The following is a 25,973-nucleotide window of genomic DNA, read 5'->3' as shown; positions in this document are numbered from 1 at the left end:
ATGATCTATCTATCATCTATCTATGTGGGAGGTATCTTCCAAACTTGATATTGTGAGATATAGGTATATCTCTAATGCCCCAGACTGGATTTGAATCCCAGTGTAGCTGCTCATTACTAACGTGCCCTTGGGCAAGTTCAAGAACCTCTCTGTGCTGTGGTTTCCTCATGCAAAATGTGGATAATAATAGTGTCTACTCACAGGAATCTTATGAAAATTTAGATGAAGTCCTTCATACAAAGCATCTAAAATAAAGCCTAGCAGAGACTGTGTGCTTAAAAAATGTAAATGGAAAAAAAAATGTAAACGATATCTACTGAAGGCAGATCAGCAACGAACCTTGCAGAATATTTTAAACCCTTGCAGTTTGGATCTGGAGTTCCAGACACATTTTTTCCACACCAGGCAGTAAAGTGGCTCACAATTCAGGCTGTGCGCAGAACAGGTGACCCAGGATGACACCCCAACACCACATTTTATTAACTGCCTCATTTGACTAGCATGATAATTAGCACCTCATGGCGTGTGAGGATCTCCCTGAGATACAACCCTGGTGAGGTGCTTGCCGGTACAGTCAGGCCAGTGCAGTCTGGCTCACAATGGAAACAGATACCATTAATTCAATGAAAAGCACTGCCTGGTGCATGGATAAGCCGGTATCTTTCAGTCTTCCTTTTGCTTCCTTCTAGTGTGTCTGCATGGCACTTCTCTGTGTCTCCATGTTCCTGCATCTTATTTTTTTAAAGATTTTTTGTATCTACTTGAGAGACAGAGAGAGAGAGAGAGAGGGAGAGCTCCAGGCGGGTGAAGGGCAGAGGGAGAAGCAGACTCTCTGCTGAGCAGACAGCCTGATTGTGGGGCTCGATCCCAGGACCCTGAGATCATGACCTGAGCTGAAGGCAGATACATAACCGACTGAGCCACCCAGGTGCCCCCTCACTCCTGCATCTTAAATGAGGAAATGAATGATCCATTTTAACGGAAGGGGGAGGCATACGAAATAAACGGAGATACTGTGAGCCTAGAAGCAGTGTCACATGGGCAGAAAGAATGCTGAAAACACTCTGTGAAATGACTCAGAGATGTGCCAGCTTCAGCACACCAACTGCCCAGGAGGGAGGCTGGCTTTTGTATCAAGTTTTGATACTGTCCCCTGCCCACAGCCTTGCCAACCAGAAGGGTCAAAGTGGAGAAACAGACACCTGACCAAAGGCTTCTACCCCAGCGCAGTTCGAGGAAAGCCGAACTCTCAGGATCCAAGAGAACGTCTTGAGAAAACCTTCCTCCAGCTTGCACTGAGCTCTGGGGACAGTGTGTGAAAAAGCTGGCTGAGGGCTATGACTGGCAGACAGTTGCTTTGTATTATATGGTAACCAGAATGTTCCAGGACCCAGCCTTAAGGGTACTCCTATTTAAGGACACTCCCACTCATCTGTCCTGGTGACCTCATCTATCTGGAGAGCATCAAGACTGGAAAATAAGGATATATTTCTCAGGAGAGACCTGTGAATTTAATTAAAGAGCAATGCACAGCGGGCAAATTAGCCTCTCCTGGGAACGGTTCCTCCTCTCTCCCTGCTTCCTTCTCTTTTTTCTCTTCCTTCTTTTTTCTATCCCCCTCCCCTTTTCCTCCCTCCCCTTCCTTCGGCAGACAAGTAGGGAAGCTCTGCCCCAGGGGAGGAGGACTTGACCAATGAAGTGCCGTCCTTCCCCCGGGGAAATTCACAGGGAAGCAGATCAGCGACCAGAGCATTAATGACAGGGCGCACGCTTTGGGTGCAAATAGCTGGGAGGAGGAAGAGGAATTTTTAGGGAGAAGCTGATATTCATGCTGGTTCTTGAAAGAGGAATAGAAGTTAGGAAGGCAAAATACAGACATACATGTAGATGTACATGCATGTATACCTATGGAGCGATGAAGGTGGGGAAGAACATTGCGGGGAGAGACCGCAGCATGATGCGTTCTGGGTCTATGTATGTGTGTGCCTACCTATGACCTGCCATTGAACTACGGCAGAACAGACATGATTGATTTAAACATGACATAATGACATCACATGGACTTGGGAGTAGGACCTACTGTACTCAGTTATGCTCTGACCCCCGCTGGTGGTTAGGAACCTCCTGGGCAAGCTGACCCGTATCTCTGAGCCATTGCTGTCTCAGGTTTAAAGTGGTCGTGCACCTGCTCACGGACAGCACGCGGTCTGGATGCAGTCGTGTGCGGGAAGCCATGCAGAAGCATGGCGATCACTTGGTCGCTGGCACGTAGGAGGTGCTCAGTGACGTAAGGATGCAGGGGTCACTTGAAGCATTATCAAAATGTCATAGGACTGGTATTTGCATTGTTTGCTCTTTCCAGTGCAGTTCCCCAGAAGGCCCGGCTTGCTGCAATTCACTCGGTAAATATTTGAAAGCCGTTGCTTGGTACCCAGGATCTGAGATAGGAGGCCTCTGAGGAAGTGCTGGAGAGCACAGGGCAGAGGGCTCGCTGTACACGGATCGAAATGGGGCTGCTGCCCGAGCCGACAGGAAATCGGGAGCAGGCTGAGGAGATTTAAAATGAGGACCAGGATTAAAACCGGGTGGTGGCCCGGGCTTTTTAAGCAGGGTCCAGGAAGGGAAAGGCAGGCAAGGGTTGTGCTGGGGAGAGCTTCCGACACGGCTGAATTCTCCCCCTTGTAAGCAATGACCATGACCGCTGCTAGGTCCTGGTACCTCGAGCCAGCGTCGGAGATCAGGGCCAATCTTGCTCTGCATAGACTTTAAAGTAATTAGAGACTTGGGGAAACTGAGTTCCAGTCTGGGAGGGACTTCTTTGTGGCCACACAGGTATCTACTCTCCCAAAGAGATTTACCCTTAAACCTGGCATGATGCTATCTTTCTCTCCTTTCTAAGTCTCTGTTTCCCATCTGAAAGATAACAATGTCTTGTGGGTTGTTGCAGGGATATGCATCAAACACGCGTGGCAGGAAGCTTGGCCCACGGTGAGTGCTTAGTGTTATTTTTATTCCTTCCATCTTGACCTGCTTCCTATGGGGGGTCAGGTGAGCCCCTGACATATTGCTTTGTGTGGCACCTTTAAAATAACCCATTACATAATTTTGTCCTAAATCATAAACTATTTTTTACTTATAGATAAGTAGTAAGCTGGGCTTGAGAGTTAAAGGGAAATGTAAGGAATGACCCCTGAAAACTGAGGATGACAGCAAAATACAAAGTACTTACTATGTGCCAGGCACTGGCCAAAACAATTCACATAGAGTACTCACTTAATCCTCACAAACACCTTATAAATAAGTTGAGAAAACCAAGACACAGGAAGGTTAATAAGCTGTCTGAAATCCCACAGTTCCTAAGGGATGGAATTCAAACCTACAGAGTCTGGATCTAGAACCTCTACCATTGACTTCTTACTAACCACATTTTTTGGTCCCTTTCAAAATTATTGTTTTTTAATTTGGTGGTAGAAATTCTCAGTTCAGCTCTTAGAACGTTAGTATTTTACAGAAACACCAGCTGAGACCTGTGAGCTGTCCGCTGACCAGGCAAGCCAAGGTTCCCTTGCATCGCGTGAGATCAAGAAATGCCCTTGACCATGAGGTAGGAGGAAGTGAAATGAAAATGAAGGCCAGTTACCATGATTTGCAAGGCAAAATGGACAGTCTCTTCCCGTGGGCAAAGTATATGTTCAGGAAAGGCGCTGTCGTCAGTTCTGCTGTCAGTATCCTTTTGAATCTGATGGAATCGTGTTTTCTGCTTCTCATCTGTGAACTAGGACTAATACCTGCCCTACATAATACCTGCAGAATCTTGGGACGATGAAATAAGACACTGTGATTCATTACTGCATGATTCACAATAAGCAATATAGGGCAATGTAAGTGTCCATCAACACATGAATGGATATAGAAGCTGTGGTACACACACACACACACACACACACACACATTTACACACAAAACTGAAATATTACTTAGCCATGAGAAAGAAGGAAATACTATTGGGGTGCCTGGGTGTCTCAGTCAATTAAACACCTGGCTCCTGATTTCAGCTCAAGTTATGATCTCAGGATCGTGAGAGCCCCATATTGGGCTCTGCGCTGGGCATGGAGCCTGCTTAGGATTCTCTTCCTCTGCCCCTCCACACCTCTCTCCCTCTCAAAAAAAAAAAAAAAAAAAAAAAAGAGGAGGAGGAAATCCTGTCATTTGTAAGAACATGGATGGACCTTGAGGGCATAATGCTAAGTGAAATAAATCAGATAGAGAAAGAAGTACTGTATGATATTGATGTATGATAATATATATGATATATGATATCACATATAGGTGGAATTAAAAAATACAAACTTGGGGCACCTGGGTGGCTCAGAGGGTTGGGACTCTGCCTTTGGCTCGGGTCATGGTCTCAGGGTCCTGGGATCGAGCCCCGAGTTGGGCTCTCTGCTCGGCGGGAAGCCTGCTTCCCCCTCTCTCTCTGCCTGCCTCTCTGCCTACTTGTGATCTCTCTCTCTGTGTCAAATACATAAATAAAATATTAAAAAAAATAAAAAAATACAAACAATAGAACAGAGACTAGAATGGGGGTGGGGAGAAAGAGATGTTGTATAAGTACCACGCGCTAACCGATTGCGCCACTGGAGCCCCGAGAAAGAGATGTTGATCAAAGGATACAAACTTCTAGTTATGAGACAAATAAGTTCTGGGGATCTAATGTGGTTATAGTTAATAATACTGTATTGCATACTTGAAAGTTGCTAAGAGAGTAGATCTTAAATGTTCTTACCAAAAAAGAGAAACTGTAAATGCATTTATGCCTAATGCAGGTGTGAGCTAGGTTATAGTGGCAATCACTTTGTAATATGCAAGTGTATCACATCAACACATTGTCCAGCTTATACTTACATAATGTTATATGTCAACTATACCTCAGCAAAGCCATATGAAAAGATAATATGAGAGTTCTGGGCAGGGAGATTTCAGGATGATGATCCAGAACAGGCAGGGGAGAAACTGGCTTCTTTTGTCTTTCTCCAACAGGCTGTCAGGGCGCTTCCTCCTCCTCCTCTTCCCCACCTCACCCCAAACCTTCCTGTTCCCTCTTTACTAAAACATCTTGCCCTCTGAGTAGTGGAGGGATCCTAGCTAAGGGACTGCAGAGGCCATCTGAAAGCTGAAAAGCAGGCAGCCAGCAGGATGACCAAGGTTTCCCATATGTTTATTCTTCTGGGTGACAGCTTTCCAGCCTGATAAACTGTCTAACATTTTCATAGGTAAAATCTCATTTCTCCCTACCTCATGGACTCTAGACTGATTTGTCTTATTAGAAAGGGTCAATCAGTGTTCAATGGGGGAAAGAAGAGGGAGATACTGCCAACAGATTCTTTACCACACCAGCAGGCAGAGAGGGAAGTGGGGGGTTGGCGGGAAGCAGGCTCCCGGCCAAGCAGAGAGCCCAATGCAGGGCTCAATCCCAGGACCCTGGGATCATGACCTAAACTGAAGGCAGAGGCTTTAACCCATTGAGCCACCCAGGCGCCCCTTGCTCCTCCATTTCTTAAACACCTGGTTGCCCACCATTGGGTCCACTGGCAGCAGTGGAGAATCTGTCTACTTAAGGGAATTTGCTGAAGCCGCATCTCCCCTCTGGAACCATTCCTGACCCTCTTGGGAAAGACTGAGGACTTTCTGCCAGCTGGGTGTGGGACCTAAGGCAGCCAGCTGTTTGATTGTCCAAGACGGAGGGTTTCCTAGGATGTGAGGTTTTCAGTGCTGAAATGTCCTGAGTAAACCAGGATGGTTGCCACCCAAGCTGAAGCTGACTTTACAGGCTTTCAAGGGCCAACTGTGTGCCTCTCTTCCCAACTCTGTATTCGATGAGCTCATGTTAGTGACTTGAAATCAGCTGGGATTTCACATTTATGCTATGGAAATTGGCCTCTGGCACAAATTGGGTTTTTGTCCCCCATCCCCCACCAAGAGCTGGTTGTGAGACATGATCTAGCATACCAGTTTCTCCTTTGAACTTATACTCCACTCCAGAGATTTCTATCAGATCTCCTTAAGATACATTATTATACTTATTCACTAGTTTATCTCCCTCCTTGGACTGTAAACCACTTGGGACCAAGAACCATGTCCTATTCCCTGTCCTATCTCCAGCACCTTTAGCATAATGCCTGGCACATTATAGGTACTTGGTAAATGTTTTACATATTAATGGAAGCTGGTCTGAAGTCTCTGCAGCCGTGAGGCATTTCTCATCCCTCTAGAGGATGTAGAATCTTTTTCCTTTGTATGTGACAGAATATGCCACAAGCTTTTTCCTTTGCATTCTGCCTGGCCTTATTCCACTTTGTATCAATGTCAGAGGACAGAGGAGGGGGAGAGCAAAGTTATCCGTTTGGATATCTAGAACTGATAATGATGTCAAGCCTTCTAGGGTAATGAAGAAGAGAGAATGAAAAAAGGATAGTAAACTTAGGACACCTCAGAGAGCCATTCAGACCCCACCTGGAGGCTCAACAGGAAACACAAATGGAAAGTGAATACCTAAGATTTTCAGGTCTGGAATCGTTTGAACAAACCATAGTTTGGGGGCTCTCAGAATTGAAACTTATGGAAGAAATTGTGGACTCTGAGTGAGATGCTCTGAGCAAAACACAGATGAATACCTTTTTGACCACAGATGCACATTAGAATCATCTGAGATGTTTTAAAATAAACAAATGTCTGAGTTTCATGCTGGTCCTATTAAATCAGAATCTCTGATAGAGGTATATACTAGGTATAAGTACTTTCAAATCTTACCAGGTAATCCAATGTGCAGCCAGGTGCTGGTCTGACAAAGATCAGAAACTTTCTCATTGGCAGCCCAATGAATCAGAAAGAAAACTTAAAAATGTGCTGAGGGTTGACACAGGTAAGAAATCCTAGACTTTATCCAAGGAGCAGAAGATAAAGGAAAGAGGTTTATCATAGATTCTTAGGGTAGAAATTCAACCTAGGGTTTTCAAAATGGGTGGCATGGAACACTGAATATATTAAAACCCTTTGGACTTTTAACTGAAAAGGGAATTTGTTTTTAAATTCTCTCTCAGTTCTTCTGATTGAATCATTCTTTGCTTGGTGACAGTATGTCTTTCACACTCTTTCAACCCAGGGATTGGCAAACTACAGACTATGGTCAAATTCTGGCCTGTCCACTGTTTTTATAAATAAAGTTTTATTGGAACACAGCCAACCCACTCATACACATTTAATCAATGGCTGCTTTTACACTTCAGTGGCAGAGCTGAATAGTGGTAACAGAGGTTGTGTGGCCCACAAAGCCTGAAATAATTATTTTGCCAACCCCTTCCATACTTTATGCCAGTAGATCTTTTTATCAGAAAACAGATGGCAGAACCTGAGCCTTCAGCTGGCAATAGTATTTAGTTAGAATTTAATATAGTCTTTTTTGCTTTCATTTAGTTATCTATACTTATATCAACTGATAATGATTTTCCACTTATGGTATTGATATAAATTTTCTTTTTAAGATAAATTTTTGTGTGTCAACAAGATGAGTGAGTTTAAAGAAAATAGTTAACAGAACTATTAGTAGAATAGGTGGCATGTGTATTTGGCAACATTCACGAAGTTCTTACTTAAGTCTGAAGTTTGGGAAACAGTGAATGTATTCAGTCCCCTCATTTTATAGGTAAACTGAGGTCTAGTTATTAAGTCATTTTGCCCAGGATCACTTACTTGCTTTAGGGAGATATCTGGGCCCCTCCCTGAGGACAAAGCTCTTTTACCTCTAAGTGGTTACTTGTTTGTACTTTGAAACCGGTTAGTGTGAATGCAACATATTGTACTACTAAAGTTCATAAATTCAAAGCCAGAAATACCCTGGCAACATTTCCACAGACATGTTTAGTAGACACTGATGGGCAATTTGAAACACAACGGAGTGGCCATTCACCTCTTTAAACATGACTCTTGGGTGAGTAGTGGCATATAGTTTCATTAAGTTGATAGTTTCTAGGGCATGGTTTCCTTGGAACAGCACATGTGTTTGTTTGTTTGTTTTTTAAGTCTTGATTTTTGTGTTTTAAATCAAAATCTGCTTAAATGCTTGTCAGAGCAAGAAGCAAAACTACTAATTAGATAAAGAAGATGTGGTACATATACACAATGGAATATTACTCAGCCATCAGAAATGATGAATACCCACCATTTGTACTGATATGGATGCAACTGGAGAGGATTTTGTTAAGTGAAGTAAGCCAAGGAGAGAAAGACAATTATCGTATGGTTTCACTCATATGTGGAACATTAGCAATAGCATGGGGAACCATGGGGGAAGGGAGGGAAATCCAAAGGGGGAGAAATCAGAGAGGGAGATGAACCATGAGAAACCACGGACCCCAAGAAACAATCTGGGTTTCAGAGGGGATGAGGGTTGGGGGAGGGGGTAACAGGGTGATGGGTATTGAGGAGGGCACTTGCTGTGTTGAGCACTGGGTTATACTTAACTAATGAATCACTGAACACTGCATTAAGGACTAATATACTATATAAGAACTTCTATACTATGCAGTGGCTAACAGAACATAATAAAAAAACTTGATAGGTAAAAAAAAAAAAAAGAAAAAATATGTACCATATTGTATTTGTTGGGTCTATTTTTAAACACAGTTTCAATCTTATAAGACTATTTGGTATTTCACCATGTAATTACTGTTCCATTAGGATTCTCCACAGTCACACCGACTAACAGCAAAGCTGATTCTTCTATTCTTAGATCTTTTTCCCACTTGGGCCTTTCCAGAGGTCTGTTAATCAAGGAGGTCAACCAGATAGCTAGGCAGTGTGTCAGGAGGTCTGAATTCTAGCTAACTTTTGAAGAGTGCTGAGTACACAGAACTATTTGGCTGTTGATCTATGCTTTCAGAGATGCAATTGTAAGGTGACATATATGAAGTATGTGTTTGGCCATTACTCTAAATGGGTGGGAATGGTCGCATCATTTGGAAAAAAAGGCTGAAAAGAAGAAAAACATCCACTTGATTCAGATCTTGATATGTGTTCTTAAAAAACGAGTGAAACTTTTTAGATTAAAAAAAAATGACCTTCCTTCTAAATTTGGGATTATTAGTATGTTGGCACTTTGAGAATACCTTTTAATGAAGACTGCTATAATTAGGTCATTTTCCAGAAAGACAAATTTTTCAGGCTATGTCCTCTGGGTTCCACATTAAGTTGGTGTGATGTTTACCTATCAAAGGTTGGGACCTGTCCTTAAGGAGATCTAACATTAAGACCCTCCAATATCTAATGCCTTAAAGTGGTGGATACCATCATTTCTGAAGATACTGACAATATTATCAGAAATACAATGTGACTGACCCACTATGCACTAAGCTCTGTTATAGGGAGACTAAAGGGGGCAGTCCTTTTGGGGGATACACCCAAACAGAAGGGATATGAGCAAATGGACTCATGACTGTTCAATTAGTGACTTTCCAGTTGAGCTCTGCTCATCTAGGCAGGAAAACCAGCAGCTCAGCAGCCTCAGTACAGGGTGTTTCTGTAGGGAAGCCCTTCTCACTCCAGCCATCAGAAGTTTCTAATTGGCTAACAGCCTTTCAGGGGAAACCGCTACATCTCAGCTGCTGTTGTCACCAACAGGAGGACAAGGGTCGGTCTTGAAAAAGAGCTGGCTCTACCCTGTGATAAGAAAGGGCAATCAGGGGGCGCTTGGGTGGCTCAGTGGGTTAGGGCCTCTGCTTTCGGCTCAGGTCATGATCCCAGAGTCCTGAGATCGAGCCCCGCGTCGGGCTCTCTGCTCGGCAGGGAGCCTGCTTTCCTTCCTCTCTCTCTGCCTGCCTCTCTGCCTACTTGTGATCTCTGTCAAATAAATTTTAAAAATGATTAAAAAAAAAAAAAAGAAAGGGCAATCAGGGGGCACTTGGGTGGCTCAGTTGGTTAAGCAACTGCCTTCTGCTCAGGTCATGATCCTGGAGTTCTGGGATCAAGTCCCACGTCAGGTTCCCAGCTCCATAGGGCGTCTGCTTCTCCCTCTGACCTCCCCTCACATGCTCTCTCACTCTGTCCCTCTCTCTCTCTCTTAAATAAATAAATAAAATCTTAAAAAAAAAAAAAAAAAGAAAAGAAAAGAAAGGCAATCGGTGTGAGGGACTATCTCGGCCAGAGGGACGGGAATGCATGGTTCCTGACAGAAATTCAGTCAGATAAAGACAGTATGGGGGCATCTCCTGCCCTATAGCCTTGCTTGTACTAAGGTCTGTGTCTCATGAAGTGGTTCTCAACCAACCAGGGGCAATTTTGTCTCTCTGGGGACATTTGGCCATGTCTAGAAACACTGTCATAAACAGGGGAGTGCTAGTAGAATCTGGCCGTAAAGATCAGGGATTCTGCTAAATGTCCTACAAGGCACAGAACAGCCCCTCACAACAGAATTATTTGGTTCTAATGTCATTGTTGTGAGGATCTAACAGGATGAGGGTCTACCACCCTGGCCTAATGGTTGTAACAATCGTATAAACATGTTTCTTCCAAAGGTGTTGAGAAGGCTGGGGTGCTAGTGCAAATGGCATACACGCACTGACTCAGACAAGGTCCCCAGTGACAAAGAGCGAGTTATATAAAGTTGTATAAAAGGGAGGATTAGACACGGAGGTTGGTGTCTTTTTCCCTTAGTTTTATTTTAAAGAAACTCAGATGGCAAATCTGAAAGATGAGTACTGGGACAAGGTAACTAGGAAGAAGAATCTGGGTTAAAGTTGGTCCAAAGTAAGAAGCTTATCATCACCCCCTGCTACTTTGTTTGCCTCACAATTACAGGCATCATGGCCTCCGCTGGCAGAAGGCTCAACCAGCAGTCTCTGCTGACTCATTCTTGGGGGCCCTTTAGTACTGTGCTCGGCTGGACAACTTGAAGTTTCTCCTGGAGGTGGAATTATATGTATTGCCTGGAAACAAGATTGTGTCCTGGGGAAAGTGACTGCCTTGATGTTGTCCACAGATGGTTTTGGGAGTCAGAAACCTCTGAAGAGTGTTAGACCTCCAGATACCCAATTACTGCTGTATTGCTTCAACGAAAGTGAACTTGGAGGATAAGGTGGTCGTGGGGAGATGACAGCCATTCCTCAGCTGTGACAAGAACCATGCCTTCAGGAGTTATGAAAAATGAAGCACTTTTCTCATTAGAAAAGAATTATCCATTTCCTTCTACTATCGCCAAAGGCTATTTTTCTGCCAATTCAATGAGAGTGTAAACTTGGGATTCATTGCTTGCAGGGAAAAAAAGAAGCAAGTGTACTCTGGGATCCTCAAGAGTCAATGATAAGTGGGTAAATGGAATTGAAAAGACTAAGTGCTGGGGGCTGAGCTGGGCTCACTGAATGGTGCTGTGCACAGGGCATAACCAACAGTATGTGAACAAGTTCTGATTTGCTAAAAAGGAAACAAGGTGAAATAGCTAAATTTGCTTTGAGCAAATTTCTTTCTCCATCAGAATCAAAACAATGGATGCTATTCTCTCCCCTGGTAAGAGTTTAAAAATGCATTGGATCCAAGCCTATTAATTGTTTTTTTAAAATTCTTTTAAACATTTTTATCTTCTTCATCATTCCCACCACAACCATTCAAACCCCCATTCTAGGAAGGGTGAGCTATCTCGCTGCCTTTCTATCTGATCTTTGAGTCTTCATTCTCTATTTTAGTCCATCCAATAGTAGCAGCAGCAGCTGTAGTAATCTTAATAAAAATAATAGTTATAAGAAAGCAATAATGATAAAGCAGTAGCCTCAAACCTCAAGGGTTGGTAAGGCCAGCCTCTGCCACAGTGACAGTCCAAGGAGTAGGTATATGACCAAGTCAGTCAGAACTTTTCCCTGACACATTATAGATGCTTAGTGAAAGAAACTCTTTACCTTGATATTGTTAATCTGGAGGTACATGAGGCCATGGACCTCTCTGTATGTGTGGCCATGCCTCCCTCTCACAAAAAAGCTTTTGCTTTTCACACGACTGGGCAATAGAAAAAGTTCATTTTCAGTAGGAGAGAGAATGAGGCCAACTTATGGAAAGAAGGAAAGTGAGCAAGAGGGTGAGAATGAGAGATAGATGCTAGGTGGCAAGATGATTTCCCTAGCCCCAGGGATGAATCATGGTTCATGGCTGTCCTCTTCTCCTTGACCAGTGATTCGTCTAGGAATGGACTTTTGACCAACTCTGGCCAATAAGATTGAATGGGATGCCTGCTTGGGGCTTTCCAAAAGGACTTTTCTCAGTGATGGGAGTGGTACATAAGAAGAAAGGCACTTTTTTCTCTATCCCCTTCCTTCTTACTTGTGATCCTATTGTGTGAGATCATGAACTTAAACCCAGACCACTGTCCAGTACCCATTAGGGGAGTTATGGCCAGCCCCTCGAGCATGGCAGAACAGAAGAGCAGACGTGGCCTTAATGGTGTGACTGAACAGCTAAACCAACATGGAGTCTTCTCTTTTCAGCTTCGTTTGAGGGCGAGTAATTAAATGTCTCTGTTATTGAAGCCACTGTTAATCCTGTAGTCTGCTACTTGTAGTCAAATGCATACTGACTTGAAAGCAAGATAAAACAGAAGAACTAGGAGTTCATATTCTCCAAATTACCTCCAGCCCAGATTCCTCTCTTGAGTTTCAGATCCAGCTACCTGCTAGGCATTGTACTCAGGAGTCCCATGGAATTTCACACTCAACAGATCCCCAAACCAAACTCATCCTCATACTGTGTGAACCTCCACTTCGCCCTGTCCCCAGGATCTACACCGTTCACCTGGGCACACAAGCCAGGTACCTGGGAATCACTCTATACTTTTCCTTGTCCCTCACCTACCTGTCCAGTTAGTTACATCGATTTGACCTTTTAATCTGCCCTCTTCTCTCCAATCCCATTGCCACTGTTTTAGCTGGGGGCAGGGGTTCATCATCTTTCTCCAGGGCCGCCACCTCTCAAGTGTTTTACTTGTCTTTGATCATGTTTCTCTCGAAAACTTCTACCAGCTTCCAGCACAGTCCATCCAAAGTGCAGCTCTGACCGTGTCATTGCCTTGCCTGAGACCCCTGAGGGACTCTCTATTGCCTGAGACACTGACTCTTAAGTGTGGTCCCTGGATCAGCAGCATCAACATAACTAGGTAACTTGTGAGAAAACAAATTCTCGGGCCCCACAAAAGAGTATCTACTGAATCAGACACTCTGGGGGTAGGGCCCAGCTCTCTGTTTAAACAAGCCTTCTGACGGAATCTGATGTACAAGGTTTAAAAGCCACTATGGGCTTAAAACCATAAACAAACGAACAAACAAACAAACAAATAAATAAATAAATTCATTCCTTGGTGTGGTAGGTTGAATAGTATCGCCCAGATTCTTGTCTACTTGGAACCTCAGAATGACCTTACTCGGAAACAGAATCTTTTGCTGATATAATTAGTAAAGGATCATGGATGATATCATCCTGGATTAGAATGGGTCCTAAATCCAGTGGCTGGAGTCCTTTTATGAAGAAGAGAAACAGAGACACACACTGAGGAGAAAACGATGTGAAGAAGGAGGCAGAGACTGGGGTTCCTCTGCCCTGCACCAAGAAATGCAATGCCTGGGGCTCATCAGAGGCTGAAAGAGGCAAGAAAGAAATCTTTTCCTGTACCTTCCCAGGAACACCCACCCTGCTAACACCTTGATTCCAAATCCCAAAACTCCAGAACTTTGAGAGAATGTATTTCCATTTTTTTTTTTAAGATTTTATTTATTTATTTGACAGACGAGATCACAAGTAGGCAGAGAGGCAGGCAGAGAGAGGAGGAAGCAGGCTCCCTGCCGAGCAGAGAGCCCGATCATGACCCGAACCAAAGGCAGAGGCTTTAACCCACTGAGCCACCCAGGCACCCAGTATATTTCCATTGTTTTAAGCCACCTAATCTGTGGGGTGCCTGGGTGGCTCAGATGGTCAAGCGTCTGCCTTCAGCTCAGGTCTTGATCGGGGGTCCCAGGAGAATTAATGTTCCGTGTAGGGCTCTGCACTCAGTGGGGAGTCTGCTTGTCCCTCTCCCTCTGCCCCTCCTCCCACTCATGCTCTCTTGCTCACTCACTCTTTCTCTCTCTCTCTCAGATAAATAAATAAAATCTTTTTAAGAAGCCACTCAGATTGTGATACTTTGCATATTAGCCCTAGGGTACTAATACACTTTGCATAGCAAACAAGGGCCTTTGGGTCTCACCCCTTCACATCTGTGTCACTGTTTCCTGTCCAGTGATCTATAAAGTATGTATGGCACACCAGTTAGGTGTCAAGCCCTGGAAACAGAGCCCTGAGTGAGACGCAGTGTCTACCCTGCAGGAGCTCCCAGCTGAGAGGGAGGGGCTAGCAGCTGCGCAGGCAGGTGATGCTTAATGGATTAAGTGCGTTGGTGAGTGGAGAGTTGTACTTCCGGTAGCATTACCCTTCTTGTACATCTCTGTGCAATCTCCAGCACTGTAAAGAACGCCCTTCTCCATGTCAGGAAGCCTGTTCTATTTCTTCCTCCCACACAGCATCACTCCCTCCTCCGTCCAAGTTTTGGACATGTTTCTCTTAGTGCAGCCATCACACATCATTATAATTATTTGTTCGCCTCCCTTGCTAGACTGTGGGCTATTTAAAGGGCATGGATTGTGGTCTTTTATTTCTCTTTTTATCTGTAGAGCCCCAAACAGTATCTGGCTCATAGGAGTTCCTTTTTTTCTTCCTTCCTCCCTCCCTCCCTCCCTCCCTTCCTTATCTTAGAGAGGGGAGAGAGAGAAAGATGGAAAGAGAAAAAGAGAGAGCATGAGCACAGGTAGGGGCAGAAGGAGAGGGAGAAGCAGACTCCCTGCTGATCAGAAAGCCTGACATAGGGCTTGATCCCAAGACCCAGGGATCATTACCTGAGCTGAAGGCAGACCCTTAACCAACTTCAGCACCCAGGCACCCTCATAAGAGTTTCTTTCAAAGAATACGTTGAACCGATGGGAAGGATGAAGAGTAGCTTCCTTCCTCTGCTGGTGGAGGGACCGTTGAGCTACCTTTTCTCTATGCATGCGGGATGTGTGGTGGGAGAATGCAGTCTGCGGTCAGGTGGACATCAGAATGGGGCAGTTTCCTGGGTTGCATTTGGTGTGAGAGCCTTGGAGGAGGATTCGGGGCTAAGCTGGCTTAGGAGGATATGGACAGCTCTGCAGGCTCAATGATGAGAGTGGTTCTTAGGCAAAGCTGGGCTGTAGCTCCATACCAGGCCTGTGAGATACTTTTGCTTCAATATTCATTCTCACACTTGAACAAACATCAGAATCAACTGGAGGGGTTTATTCAGCAGCAGCTGCTAGGCCCTAGGCCTTGAATTTCTGATTCTGTAGATCTGGAGTGGGGCCTGATGATCTGCTTTCCTAACAAGATCCTAGGTTATTCCGATGATGGTCTGGGGGCCACATTTGGGCACATTCCTGCACTAGAGGAACACCTGACATTAGATCCATGGCTCTCAACTTCGGGTACATTAGAATCACTTGGGGAGTTTCTAAAAATACAAATATAAGGACCTTACTCACACATTGGTTTGGGGGAGTACCTGGTCATTGCGATTTGGATTCCAACTGAACAAAACATTGGTTTGAGTAAGGTTTATCTATAAAATGTAATGAATTCATCAAATTTTATCGAGCAGTTGCTGTGTGACAGGTTTTGTGTCATTATAATGGGGACAATGTAATAGGGTTTTGTAATGGGGATACAAAGATGAACAAGTGAGTTATCAGTCCAGTGTTGGGGAGATGTGTGAACAGATAGTTCTAAAATCACATGGGAGAGGAATGATGGCATTATATGTAGAGTAGCATAAAAGCACTAAGGAAGAGCACTTGAATCTAGCTGGGGGGCTGGGGGCGAGGAAGGAAGCTCAGGGATGGGGTATAGAGAAGATAATGATCCAGTTCAGTAGTTTAGAAATCCTGGTAAGTTAGCTTCTGATTAGTATAATGTGAGCCCAAGGCACTATGTGAAGAACTTCTACCTAAATCCCAATCTGTGCTTCAACCCTCACTAGACAAATTATTTAATCTTTCTTTGCTTCACTCTCCCCATATTTCAAAGGGGGATAATAATACTACCTCCCTCCCAGAGTTGTGTGAGGACTAAAGGACACATGAGTGTGGAGTGCTTGGTAGGGTGAAGGACTCAAACTTTACCCCGTGTCCCCAGAACAGCTCATGGTCTAGCAAGAACTTGAGAAATGTCAGTAATCATCAGCATCCTTTCAAAAGGCTGCCTGGAAACCTCCAGTTATGTCCACCATCACTGGGAATCTTGGTTGTTTCTGCTGTGAGCAGAGCAGATATATGCTGGGTTCCATCCCCTACACCAAGAGGCTCCAGGCTCCTATATCTTTAAGGCTCTTGTGTCAGTTTTTTGATTTGTATGATCTTCCTTCTGTTAGTGTATTTGTCCTTGACAGCATTTTTTCCACCTCTTTAAAATGACTGCTTTTTAGCTACCATAGACAAGAAACCCTGCAAAGCCAGGACTGTGTGATTGTGTCTAATATACTGCTAACTTGTTTGTTGGGGGATTTTTTATTACTGCTTCAGTTTCCTTGCTGATTATGGGTCTGTTCAGGTTTTCTATTTCTTCCTGTTTCAGTTTTGGTAGTTTATATGTTTGTAGGAATGGGTCCATTTCTTCCAGATTGCCTAATTTGTCAATACCTATGAGTCAATATAGTTGCTCATAATATGTTCTTATAATTGTTTGTATTTCTTGGTGTTGGTTGTAATCTCTCCTCTTTCATTCACAATTTTATTAATTTGGTTCCTTTCTCTTTTCTTTTTGGTAAGCCTGGCCAGGGGTTTGTTGACCTTAATTCTTTCAGAGTACAGGGCAGGATGGCTTCCCAGGGGCAATTCTATCAAACACTTAAAGAAGAATTAATACCTATTCTTCTGAAGCTGTTTCAAAAAATAGAAATGCAGGGCACCTGGGTGGCTCAGTGGGTTAAAGCCTCTGCCTTCAGCTTAGGTCATGATCTCAGGGTCCTGGGATCGAGCCCCATGTCCGGCTCTCTGCTCAGCAGGGAGCCTGCTTCCTCCTCTCTCTCTGCCTGCCTCTCTGCCTACTTGTGATCTCTGTCTGTCAAATAAATAAACTAAAAAAAAAAAAAAAAAGAAAGAAAGAAATGGAAGGAAAACTTCCAAACTCATTCTATGAGGTCAGCATCACTTTGATCCCCAAACCAGACAAGGACCCCACCAAAAAGGACAAGTACAGATAAATATCCCTGATGAACATGGATGCCAAAATTCTCACCAAGATATCAGCCAATAGGGTCCAACAGTACATTAAAAAGATTATTCACCACGACCAAGTGGGATTTATTCCTGTGCTACAAGATTGGTTCAACATCTGCAAATCAATGTGATAAATCACATTAATAAAAGAAAGGACAAGAACCACTGATGCAGAAAAAGCACTTGATAAAACACAGCATCTTTTTTTTTAGGAGTAGAACTTATTAAAGTGAAATTAAATCAGCATAGGATAATTTTAATGATCTTGATGATGATGATGATGATTCAGACACCTCAGAGGTGCACACAGTGCTTTTTATACAGTAGAGGCTCAGTAAATAGCATATGAATTTGCATTTTAATCTACAGGGCTGCCATCCTGGTCAACTACAGGTAACTCTATTCATACAGAAAAGCATAAGAAATAGCATCCTTTCTTGATTAAAACTTTCCACAGTGTAGGAATAAGAGGGAACATACCTCGATATCATAAAATCCATCTACAAAAAGCCCACAGTGAATATTATTCTCAGTGGGGAGAAACTGAGAGCTTTTCCCCTAAGGTCAGAAACATGACAAGAATGTCCACTCTTATCACCATTGTTTAACATAGTACCAGAAGTCCTAGCCTCAGCAATCAGACAACAAAAAGAAATAAAAGGCATTCAAATTGGCAAAGAAGTCAAACTCTCACTCTTCACAGATGACATGATACTTTATTTGGAAAACCTGAAAGACTCCACCCCAAAATTGCTAGAATTCATACAGGTGTTCAGCAAAGTGGTAGGATGTAAAATCAATGCACAGAAATCAGTCGCATTTCTATACACTAACAATGAGACAGAAGAAAGAGAAATTAAGGAGTCAATCCCATTTACAACTGCACCCAAAACTGTAAGATACCTAGGAATAAATCTAACCAAAGAGGTAAAGGATCTGTACCCTAAAAACTATAGAACACTTATGAAAGAAATTGAGGAAGACACAAAGAAATGGGAAAACATTCCATGTTCATGGATTGGAAGAACAAATATTCTTAAAATGTCTATGCTGGGGCGCCTGGGTGGTTCAGTGGGTTAGGGCCTCTGCCTTCAGCTTGGGTCGTGATTCCGGGGTCCCGGGGTCGAGCCCCGCATCAGGCTCTCTGCTCATCGGGGAGCCTGCTTCCTCCTCTCTCTGCCTGCCTCTCTGCCTGCTTGTGATCTCTGTCTGTCAAATAAATAAATAAAATCTTTTAAAAAAATAAATAAAATGTCCATGCTACCCAGAACAATCTATACATTCAATGCAATCCCTATCAAAATACTGTTGACATTTTTCACAGAGCTGGAACAAATAATCCTAACATTTGTACGGAACTAGAAAAGACCCTTAATAGCCAGAGGAATATCAAAAAAGAAGACCAAAACTGATGGCATCACAATTTTGGACTTCAAGCTATGTTACAAAGCTGTAATCATCAAGACAGTATGGTACTGTCACAAAAGCAGACACATAAATCAATGGAACAGAACAGAGAACCCAGAAATGAACTCTCAGTTCTATGGCCAAAAATCTTTGACAAAATAGGAAAGAATATCCGATGAAGGGTTGCCTGGGTACCTGAGTTGGTTAAGTATCTGCCTTCAGCTCAGGTCATGATCCCAGGGTCCTGGAATTGAGCCCTGAATTGGCCTTGTTGCTCAGCAGGGAGGCTGCTTCTCCCTTTCCCCCCTACCTCTCACCCCTGCATGTGCTCTCTCTCTTGCTATCTCTCTCTGTCGAATAAAAAAAAAAAAAAAATAGCCAATGGAAAAAAGACAGTCTCTTCAACAAATGATATTGGGAAAGTTGGACAGTCTCATGTAGAAGAATGAAATTGGACCATTTACTTACGCTATATACAAAGATAAACTCGAAATTGATGAAAGACCCAAATGTCAGACAGGAATTCATCAAAATTCTATAGGAGAACACACAACCTCTTTGACCTTGGCCACAGCAATTTCTTGCTAGACATTCCTCCAAAGGCAAGGGAAACAAAAGCATAAATGAACTATTGGTACCTCATTAAGATTAAAAAGCTTTTACTAAGGAAATAGTCAACAAAACTGTTGGCAACCTACAAATGGGAGAAGATATTTGCAAATGACATATCAGATAAAAGGCTAGTATCTAAGATCTATAAAGAACTTAGCAAACTCAACACCCAAAGAACAAATAATTCAATCAAGAAATGGGCAGAGGACATGAACAGACATTTCTGCAAAGAAGACATCCAGATGGCGAACAGACACATGAAAAAGTGCTCCATATCACTCGGCATCAGGGAAATACAAATCAAAACCACAATGAGATACCACCTCATACCAGTCAGAATGGTTAAAATAAATGTCAGGCAGCAACAAATGTTGGTGAGGATACAGAGAAAGGGGAAACCTCTTACACTGTTGGTGGGAATGCAGCCTAATGCAGCCACTCTGGAAAAGAGTATGAAGGCTCCTCAAGAAGCTAAAAATAGAGCTACCCTATGACCCAGCAACTGCACTGCTAGGTATTTACCCCAAAGATACAAATGTAGTGATCTGAAGGGGCACGTGCATTCCAATGTTTATAGCAGCAATGTTCACAGTAGCCAAACTGTGGAAAGAGCCAAGATGTCCATTCACAGATAAATGGACAAAGATGTGGTTTATTTATTTATTTTTTAAAAAGAGTTTATTTATTTGTTTATTTGACAGAGAGAGAGATCACAAGTAGGCAGAGAGGCAGGCAGAGAGAGAGGGGGAAGCAGGCTTCCCACTGAACAGAGAGCCCGACATGGGGCTCGATCCCAGGACCCTGAGACCATGACCTGAGCTGAAGGCAGAGACTTAACCCATGGAGCTGCCCAGGAGCCTCGAAGATGTGGTTTATATATACAATGGAATATTACTCAGCCATCAAAAGGATGGAATCTTACCATTTACATTGATGTGGACAGAACTGGAGGGTATTAGGCTGAGCAAAATAAGTCAGACAGAGAAAGACAGTTATCATACGGTTTCATTCATATGTGGAGTATAAGCAACAGTGCAGAGGATCATAGGGGAATGGAGGGAAAATGGAATGGGAGGAATTCAGAGAGGGAGACTCTTAACTCTAGGAAACAAATGGAGGGTTGCTGGGGGGAGGTTGATGGGGGGATGGGCTAACTGAATCATGGGCATGAAGGAGGGCACGTGATGTGACAAGCCGAGCACTGGGTGTCACACTGATGAACCACAAGTCTACATTGAAGCTGGCTAACTGAATTTAAATAAAAAATAAAATAAAATACAGTCAACTCTGAATGGGCGGCTTGTTTTTAAATGAAGAAGGGATGCTTTAGTGCAAGTCCTATTTTGACATCAGAGGCCCATTTTGGTTCCTCCTATAGTCATTGTGGTGTTCTGAAGGACTAATTTTCTGGGGTAAATGATTTCCTGATGTAGAGGTAGGACTGCATGATCTAGGCTGGATTCTGCTTGGTTTCTTTCACTAATTATCTGGGGTTTGGGATACACTTTAAGGCCAGCTCTCAGTTAAAACCATACTTACTTTATCCCACATTCCCAGTCACATTTTACTTGCCTCCAGAGCCTCCCTTCTCTTCTCGGGCATCTGGACCGATTCCCACCTGTTGTTTGGCTCCTGGGTGTTCCTAATCCACCTGCGTCTGAGCTTGCCTGTTCCCCTCCCATAAGTCCCAAACTGTTTTCCATTTTAGACAAGATTTATGTTGGCTAAATATTGGTACAAGCAAGTCATAAATGTGGCATGTTCCCAAACACTGTGGCAGATCGCTGAGCAGATGTTCTAACATTGACAAGTTGTTTTTCACTTATGGGCACTTCCAAGGACACCTGCTTTCATCGGTGGTATGCTGATCTGCTCTTGGAAGAACAGTGTTATGCTCTAGTTCAGCGTTTCTCAAACTCAGCTGCACCTTTAGCACCACCTGGGGATCATCTGCAAATCCCAGTGCCCAGGCCAACCACCAGACCAGTTAATTCAGACTTGCTGGCTTCAGTGGTTTTTAAAACTCCGCAGGTGATTCCGATGTGCAGTCAAGTGTGAGAACTTGTTCCCTAGTTGCTTCTCAGACCGTCCTACGCTAAGAATCCCTGCAGGATCTTGCTAAAATGCAGATCCTTCGTGGGCCTGGGATTCTGCATTTCTAACAAACACCCAGGTAATACAGATGCTGTCTCTATTCCAGAAACCACACTTTGAAGGGCCAGGCGAGTTATTCCTAGTGCCTGTTTATCAGCCTTACAAATGATTTTCCAGAAACCAAAAGTCCTCTTGAGTTTGTGATTATTTCAACATTTGTCCATGGCTCCCCTGAATCTTGCTTTCTCCCTATTGCTCTGCCCATACTCTGTAGCCATACCCTAGCAGCAAAGAGATTTCACTATTGATCTCAATTCTGGATTTTCCTCCAGATAGCGATTCTCCTGAAAACAACCCACGCAAGAGAACAGAGGAGCCCTTTCACTAAACCAAAGCAGATTTTCCCATGGAAAACCTTATTTTTAAATAATGTGATTTTCCAGAATCTTCCAAAAATAAGAGTTGGAAATCGTATTTTTCTGTTGATGCACAAAGCTCATTGAGCACACGTCCTCTAGGCTAAGCAAACTCTGGACATTGTGTGATTTAGCAAATGATAGGAACCCCTTATCCGGGTTAATACTGCTCCAAATAAGTTAGTCATAAGCACTATGTCTTCAGTTGAAAGAAACTATTAATGATAGCAACAGGACTGGGGGAAAGCACAAAATAAAAAAGTAATTTCCAGTTTTCCGAATTGGCTAGGAAAGCCTCTATACCACAGTTCCTTGGGAAATGTAGTTTCCTGACCAATATCCAACTGGCTTTGGAGTACTATCTGTCAAGAAATTGTCTGTGGATCCCAGTCCATGGACATATCCTTGGGAATTCATAACTTTCCTAGTAGGCTTTTAAGATCCATGTTTAGGTATGCCTGGGTGGCTCAGTGGGTTAAGCCTCCACCTTCGGCCCAGGTCATGGTCTCAGAGTCCTGGGATCGAGCTCTGCATTGGACTTTCTGCTCAGCAGGGAGCCTGCTTCCCCCCTCCCCCCCACCCCCACCTGCCTCTCTGCTTACTTGTGATCTCTCTTTGCATGTCAGATAAATAAGTTAAGATTTAAAAAAAAAAGACCTTATTAAAAAAATAAAATCTGTGTTTACTGCTAGCTGGTAATAACTTAAAAACTAATGTAAAGTATATTAAACGATCAGGATGACCAAGAGCAAGCACACAATTTCAACACTTATATTTGTGTTTCTATTTATGATTGTATATATGCCAGATAGCCGTAGTTTAATTGTTGCAAGCCAATGATGAAAGATTAGAGAACAGAGAGAGGTAGGTTTAATATAAAAATCATGCATGTTAGCCAAGAGAAGTCCCGATTGTTTTATAGGGAGTCTTACAAACACAAGCTTCTCAGTTTTGGATAGGGAAACATTACAGTAGAACTAAAAAGTCACACATCACATCCTATTTTAGACATGCTGTAACGCAAAAGAAACCATATGATAGCCATTAGGGCCATTTTTTACACTGACTGTGGCCATTTAATCCCAGCAAGATAATATTATCTATTATGCTAAATCAATGGCATGCATTTATTTGCACCTTCTCAACTCGGATTCTACTAGTATTTAGTTTTATATATTTGTTTTGGTTGTGCAAAACAAACTTCAAAACCAGAAACATTAGAGGTCGAATTTTGTACATATTCAAGTTGTTTTCTAATGTAAATAACTGAAATCATTACCAGGATGATTTTTTGTTCTTTTAAGAAGATTTTGCATTTACTTATGTAGAAACACAGTCTTAGAACATATTCATTCCTTGTGCTATGTTAAATTCCATTCGCATTTTCTAAAATATCCTAGTGGCCATCTGTAGCATCATGCTCTCGTAAGGCATGATTAAGGGGACACTGCTGGGAATGGAAGCAGAGCTCCTAGACCACCTTTCTACTGCAGCTGCAAACACTGTAACAGACATTTTCCAGGGAAAGATTTCCCTGCTTGGGAGCTGTTGTCTGCTGATGACATCTGTGGGCTGGAGGATGGTGGAGGGTCCGATGGGACAAGTCACTGGTGAGTAAATACTGGGACCATGAGAGAGCCCAGTCATGCCTATGATTTGGAGGGAAAATAAGTGCTTACAGGCTGTTGGGCCTCTGGCTGTCCATGCCCTGATGGGTGGCTGAGAGGCTGCACGGCTGCCGAGGGTTGGCTGTCCCCTTTGGGCAACTGGTGACTGCTTTCTGAGAGGGAGTAAGACTGGCTCTGAGGATTCAAAAAAGAAATACATAAAAATGCTAGACCACTCACACAAGCCAGCTGCCCCATGGAGATGACACTCCAAAGATAAAAATCTCTTCCTAAACTGCTATGGCAGGGACCCTCTGCAGCTATCAGAAGTATCTTAAAAATAGGTTTTAGTACGTCTGAAAGATACCGAATGGCAGGCTCTTGGCTAGCAAAACAAGAAAAAAGAAAAAAAGAAATGTTATCTACAAAAGGTTTGAAATATGACACTCCCTGAAGAAGTTATTTGTAGGCTTGCAACCACCAAGTGCAGGTTTAATTTGTAGCAAAGGGAAAAAAGCTTATAAACAAAGTTTAAGTTTACAGAACATTCTGGAGTTTCATTCTCTTTGGTCCTAGTTTATATAGAATAAATCATTCTTGCCATGGGGAGCTAGAGTAGGTGCAGCCAGACCGTATTAAAATGCTTACTGCAACAGCTTTAGACACATATTTTTCAATATTAAAAAAAAAAATCAAGATTTTTTTTTTATCCTTAAATATACCACGATTTATATATATATATATATTTTTCTGATAAACTTCCACCAAAGTATCCTGGTTAAACTGTTCCCTAGACTTCCACTGCAAGTCAACAAACTTATTTCCTTTTATTTCTTTTTTTTCCTTTAAATTATTTTTATTAACATATAATGTATTATTAGCCCCAGGGGTACAGGTCTGTGAATCATCAGGCTTACACGTTTCACAGCACTCACCATAGCCCATACCCTCCCCAATGTCCATCACCTCCTCCCCTCTCAAAAATTAAGATTTAAATCTGCCCTGCCTTGTGCCTAGTCCAAATGGTAAGTCTTCTAGTCAGTTTTTAGTCATTCATAGTTTATAGACACAGTATTCCACATGGGCCTAGACATTTCAGGAAAAAACCCCAAGCCCCAAAGATTAAGTCCATTCCCCGGATATCTGCAAATATCCGAATGTTTGATGCTTCTTAGAATACTGGAACATGTTCATCTTTCAGCCCACATTATATACAGCCTTGTAGGGATACTTTTACCTTGGCCTATGGCTGTTTACAACATGAACTGTCTTCCCCACAAAACTTAGGTGGGCATAGCTACGAGATTTTGTGTGACTTTGCCACAACTAACAGCTTTAGTCATATGGCCCACAAATCCATATTAACCATTTGCTCTGCGCCGGGTCCTGTTTACTGTCTCATTTTAAATACTTCTCTTTAGCCCCTCCTAAAAGATTTTTGACTAACGGAGAGAAAGTATATTGTAAGTGCATTTTAAAAGCATGGTATGCTGTTGTGAAAACCATCACACAATAAGGATTAATCACAATGATCAAGTATAGAAGTATCAATCATGATTTCTCAGTTTAAACTTCTCCACATGCTAACTACAACGAAAACTTTTTTGACTTCCAAAGGCAATAAATACTTACATGACGATTGCCCATTTTCGTTTTTCTAACACAGTTGTTCTGTATTTCATTAAGAGATGGGCTCTCATACAGGCCAAGTTTATAATAGTTTCAGTAATAGCTCTTGAGTTTAATGAGTAACTTTTGGCACGGAATTTGAATACGTCGTTGGGGATGGGTAGGGAGTGGCGAGTAGCTAAAAATGAGCTTAACCTTCCTAAGCTGACTTTCTAGGCTGTCTTTTCAAAATAAAGTATTTGTTAATACATCAAGGATAGACTTTTTAAAGTGAATAGTTTATTCTGAACTAAACCTGTCTCACTTCTGGATTCCTGAGTCACTATATTTTAATTTTAGGTATTTATTTAAAATTTTATACCTTGTAGTAATAAAGGCATTCCCTAAACAAGACTGAAAATGATGTTTTACTAACATCGCTGTTAACTATTACACAGAATCCTTCTGAGGATGACTTTGAGTGATGCCAACACCATATTTATAATCTGGCTAATTTTTTTTTTAAAGATTTTATTTATTTAACAGAGAGAGAGATCACAAGTAGGCAGAGAGACAGGCAGAGAGAGAGGAGGAAGCAGGCTCCCTGCTGAGCAAAGAGCCTGATGCGGGGCGGGGGTTTGATCCCAGGACCCTGGGATCATGACCTGAGCTGAAGGCAGAGGCTTTAACCCACTGAGCCACCCAGGTGCCCCTATAATCTAGCTAATTTTTAATTGAAAAAGTAATATGTGTAGTTGGTAGTTTTTTGCTAATAGTGAAAAAGGGTACTGTGAAAAGTAAGCCTACTGACCTCTCCGGCCCCTCTCCCAGTGTTGTTGTTTTAAGATTTTATTTATTTATTTGAGGGAGAGAGAGAGTGA

General features: G+C 42.7%; 1 protein-coding gene and 1 long non-coding RNA gene across 5 annotated transcripts in view; one reads left to right on the top strand and one right to left on the bottom strand.

Moving 5' to 3' along the window:
- The window catches only part of ANXA13 (annexin A13), a 58,803-nt gene extending 33,587 nt beyond the window's left edge, over window positions 1-25,216 (bottom strand). The window contains exons 1-2 of one of the 2 annotated variants that reach the window (XM_059165682.1): window positions 25,117-25,195; window positions 23,557-23,679 (exon numbers count right to left, since the gene is read on the bottom strand). In XM_059165682.1, the coding sequence (XP_059021665.1) occupies window positions 23,557-23,679; window positions 25,117-25,131 (138 nt within the window). In that variant the 5' untranslated portion in view covers window positions 25,132-25,195. Of the gene's footprint in view, window positions 1-23,556; window positions 23,680-25,116 lie in introns of both variants that reach the window. The other variant, XM_059165683.1, reaches the window with a different exon arrangement.
- Window positions 2,450-13,405, top strand: LOC131826433 (uncharacterized). Of its 3 annotated transcripts, XR_009351594.1 has the most exons (6): window positions 2,450-2,832; window positions 2,948-2,988; window positions 3,512-3,604; window positions 10,852-11,556; window positions 12,412-12,845; window positions 13,056-13,405. It is a non-coding gene; the product is annotated as an uncharacterized LOC131826433 (long non-coding RNA). The 3 variants fall into 3 exon arrangements; XR_009351593.1 differs by having other exon boundaries at window positions 2,451-2,832; window positions 12,412-13,405; XR_009351595.1 differs by lacking the exon at window positions 3,512-3,604 and having other exon boundaries at window positions 2,451-2,832; window positions 12,412-13,405.
- Window positions 25,217-25,973: the final 757 nt, after the last annotated feature.

This window comes from Mustela lutreola, chromosome 3 (genome assembly GCF_030435805.1).
Source record: "Mustela lutreola isolate mMusLut2 chromosome 3, mMusLut2.pri, whole genome shotgun sequence".
Lineage (NCBI taxonomy): Eukaryota > Metazoa > Chordata > Mammalia > Carnivora > Mustelidae > Mustela > Mustela lutreola.
The sequence above is the reverse complement of the archived record's forward strand: the minus strand, read 5'-3'. Positions and strand labels throughout refer to the sequence as shown.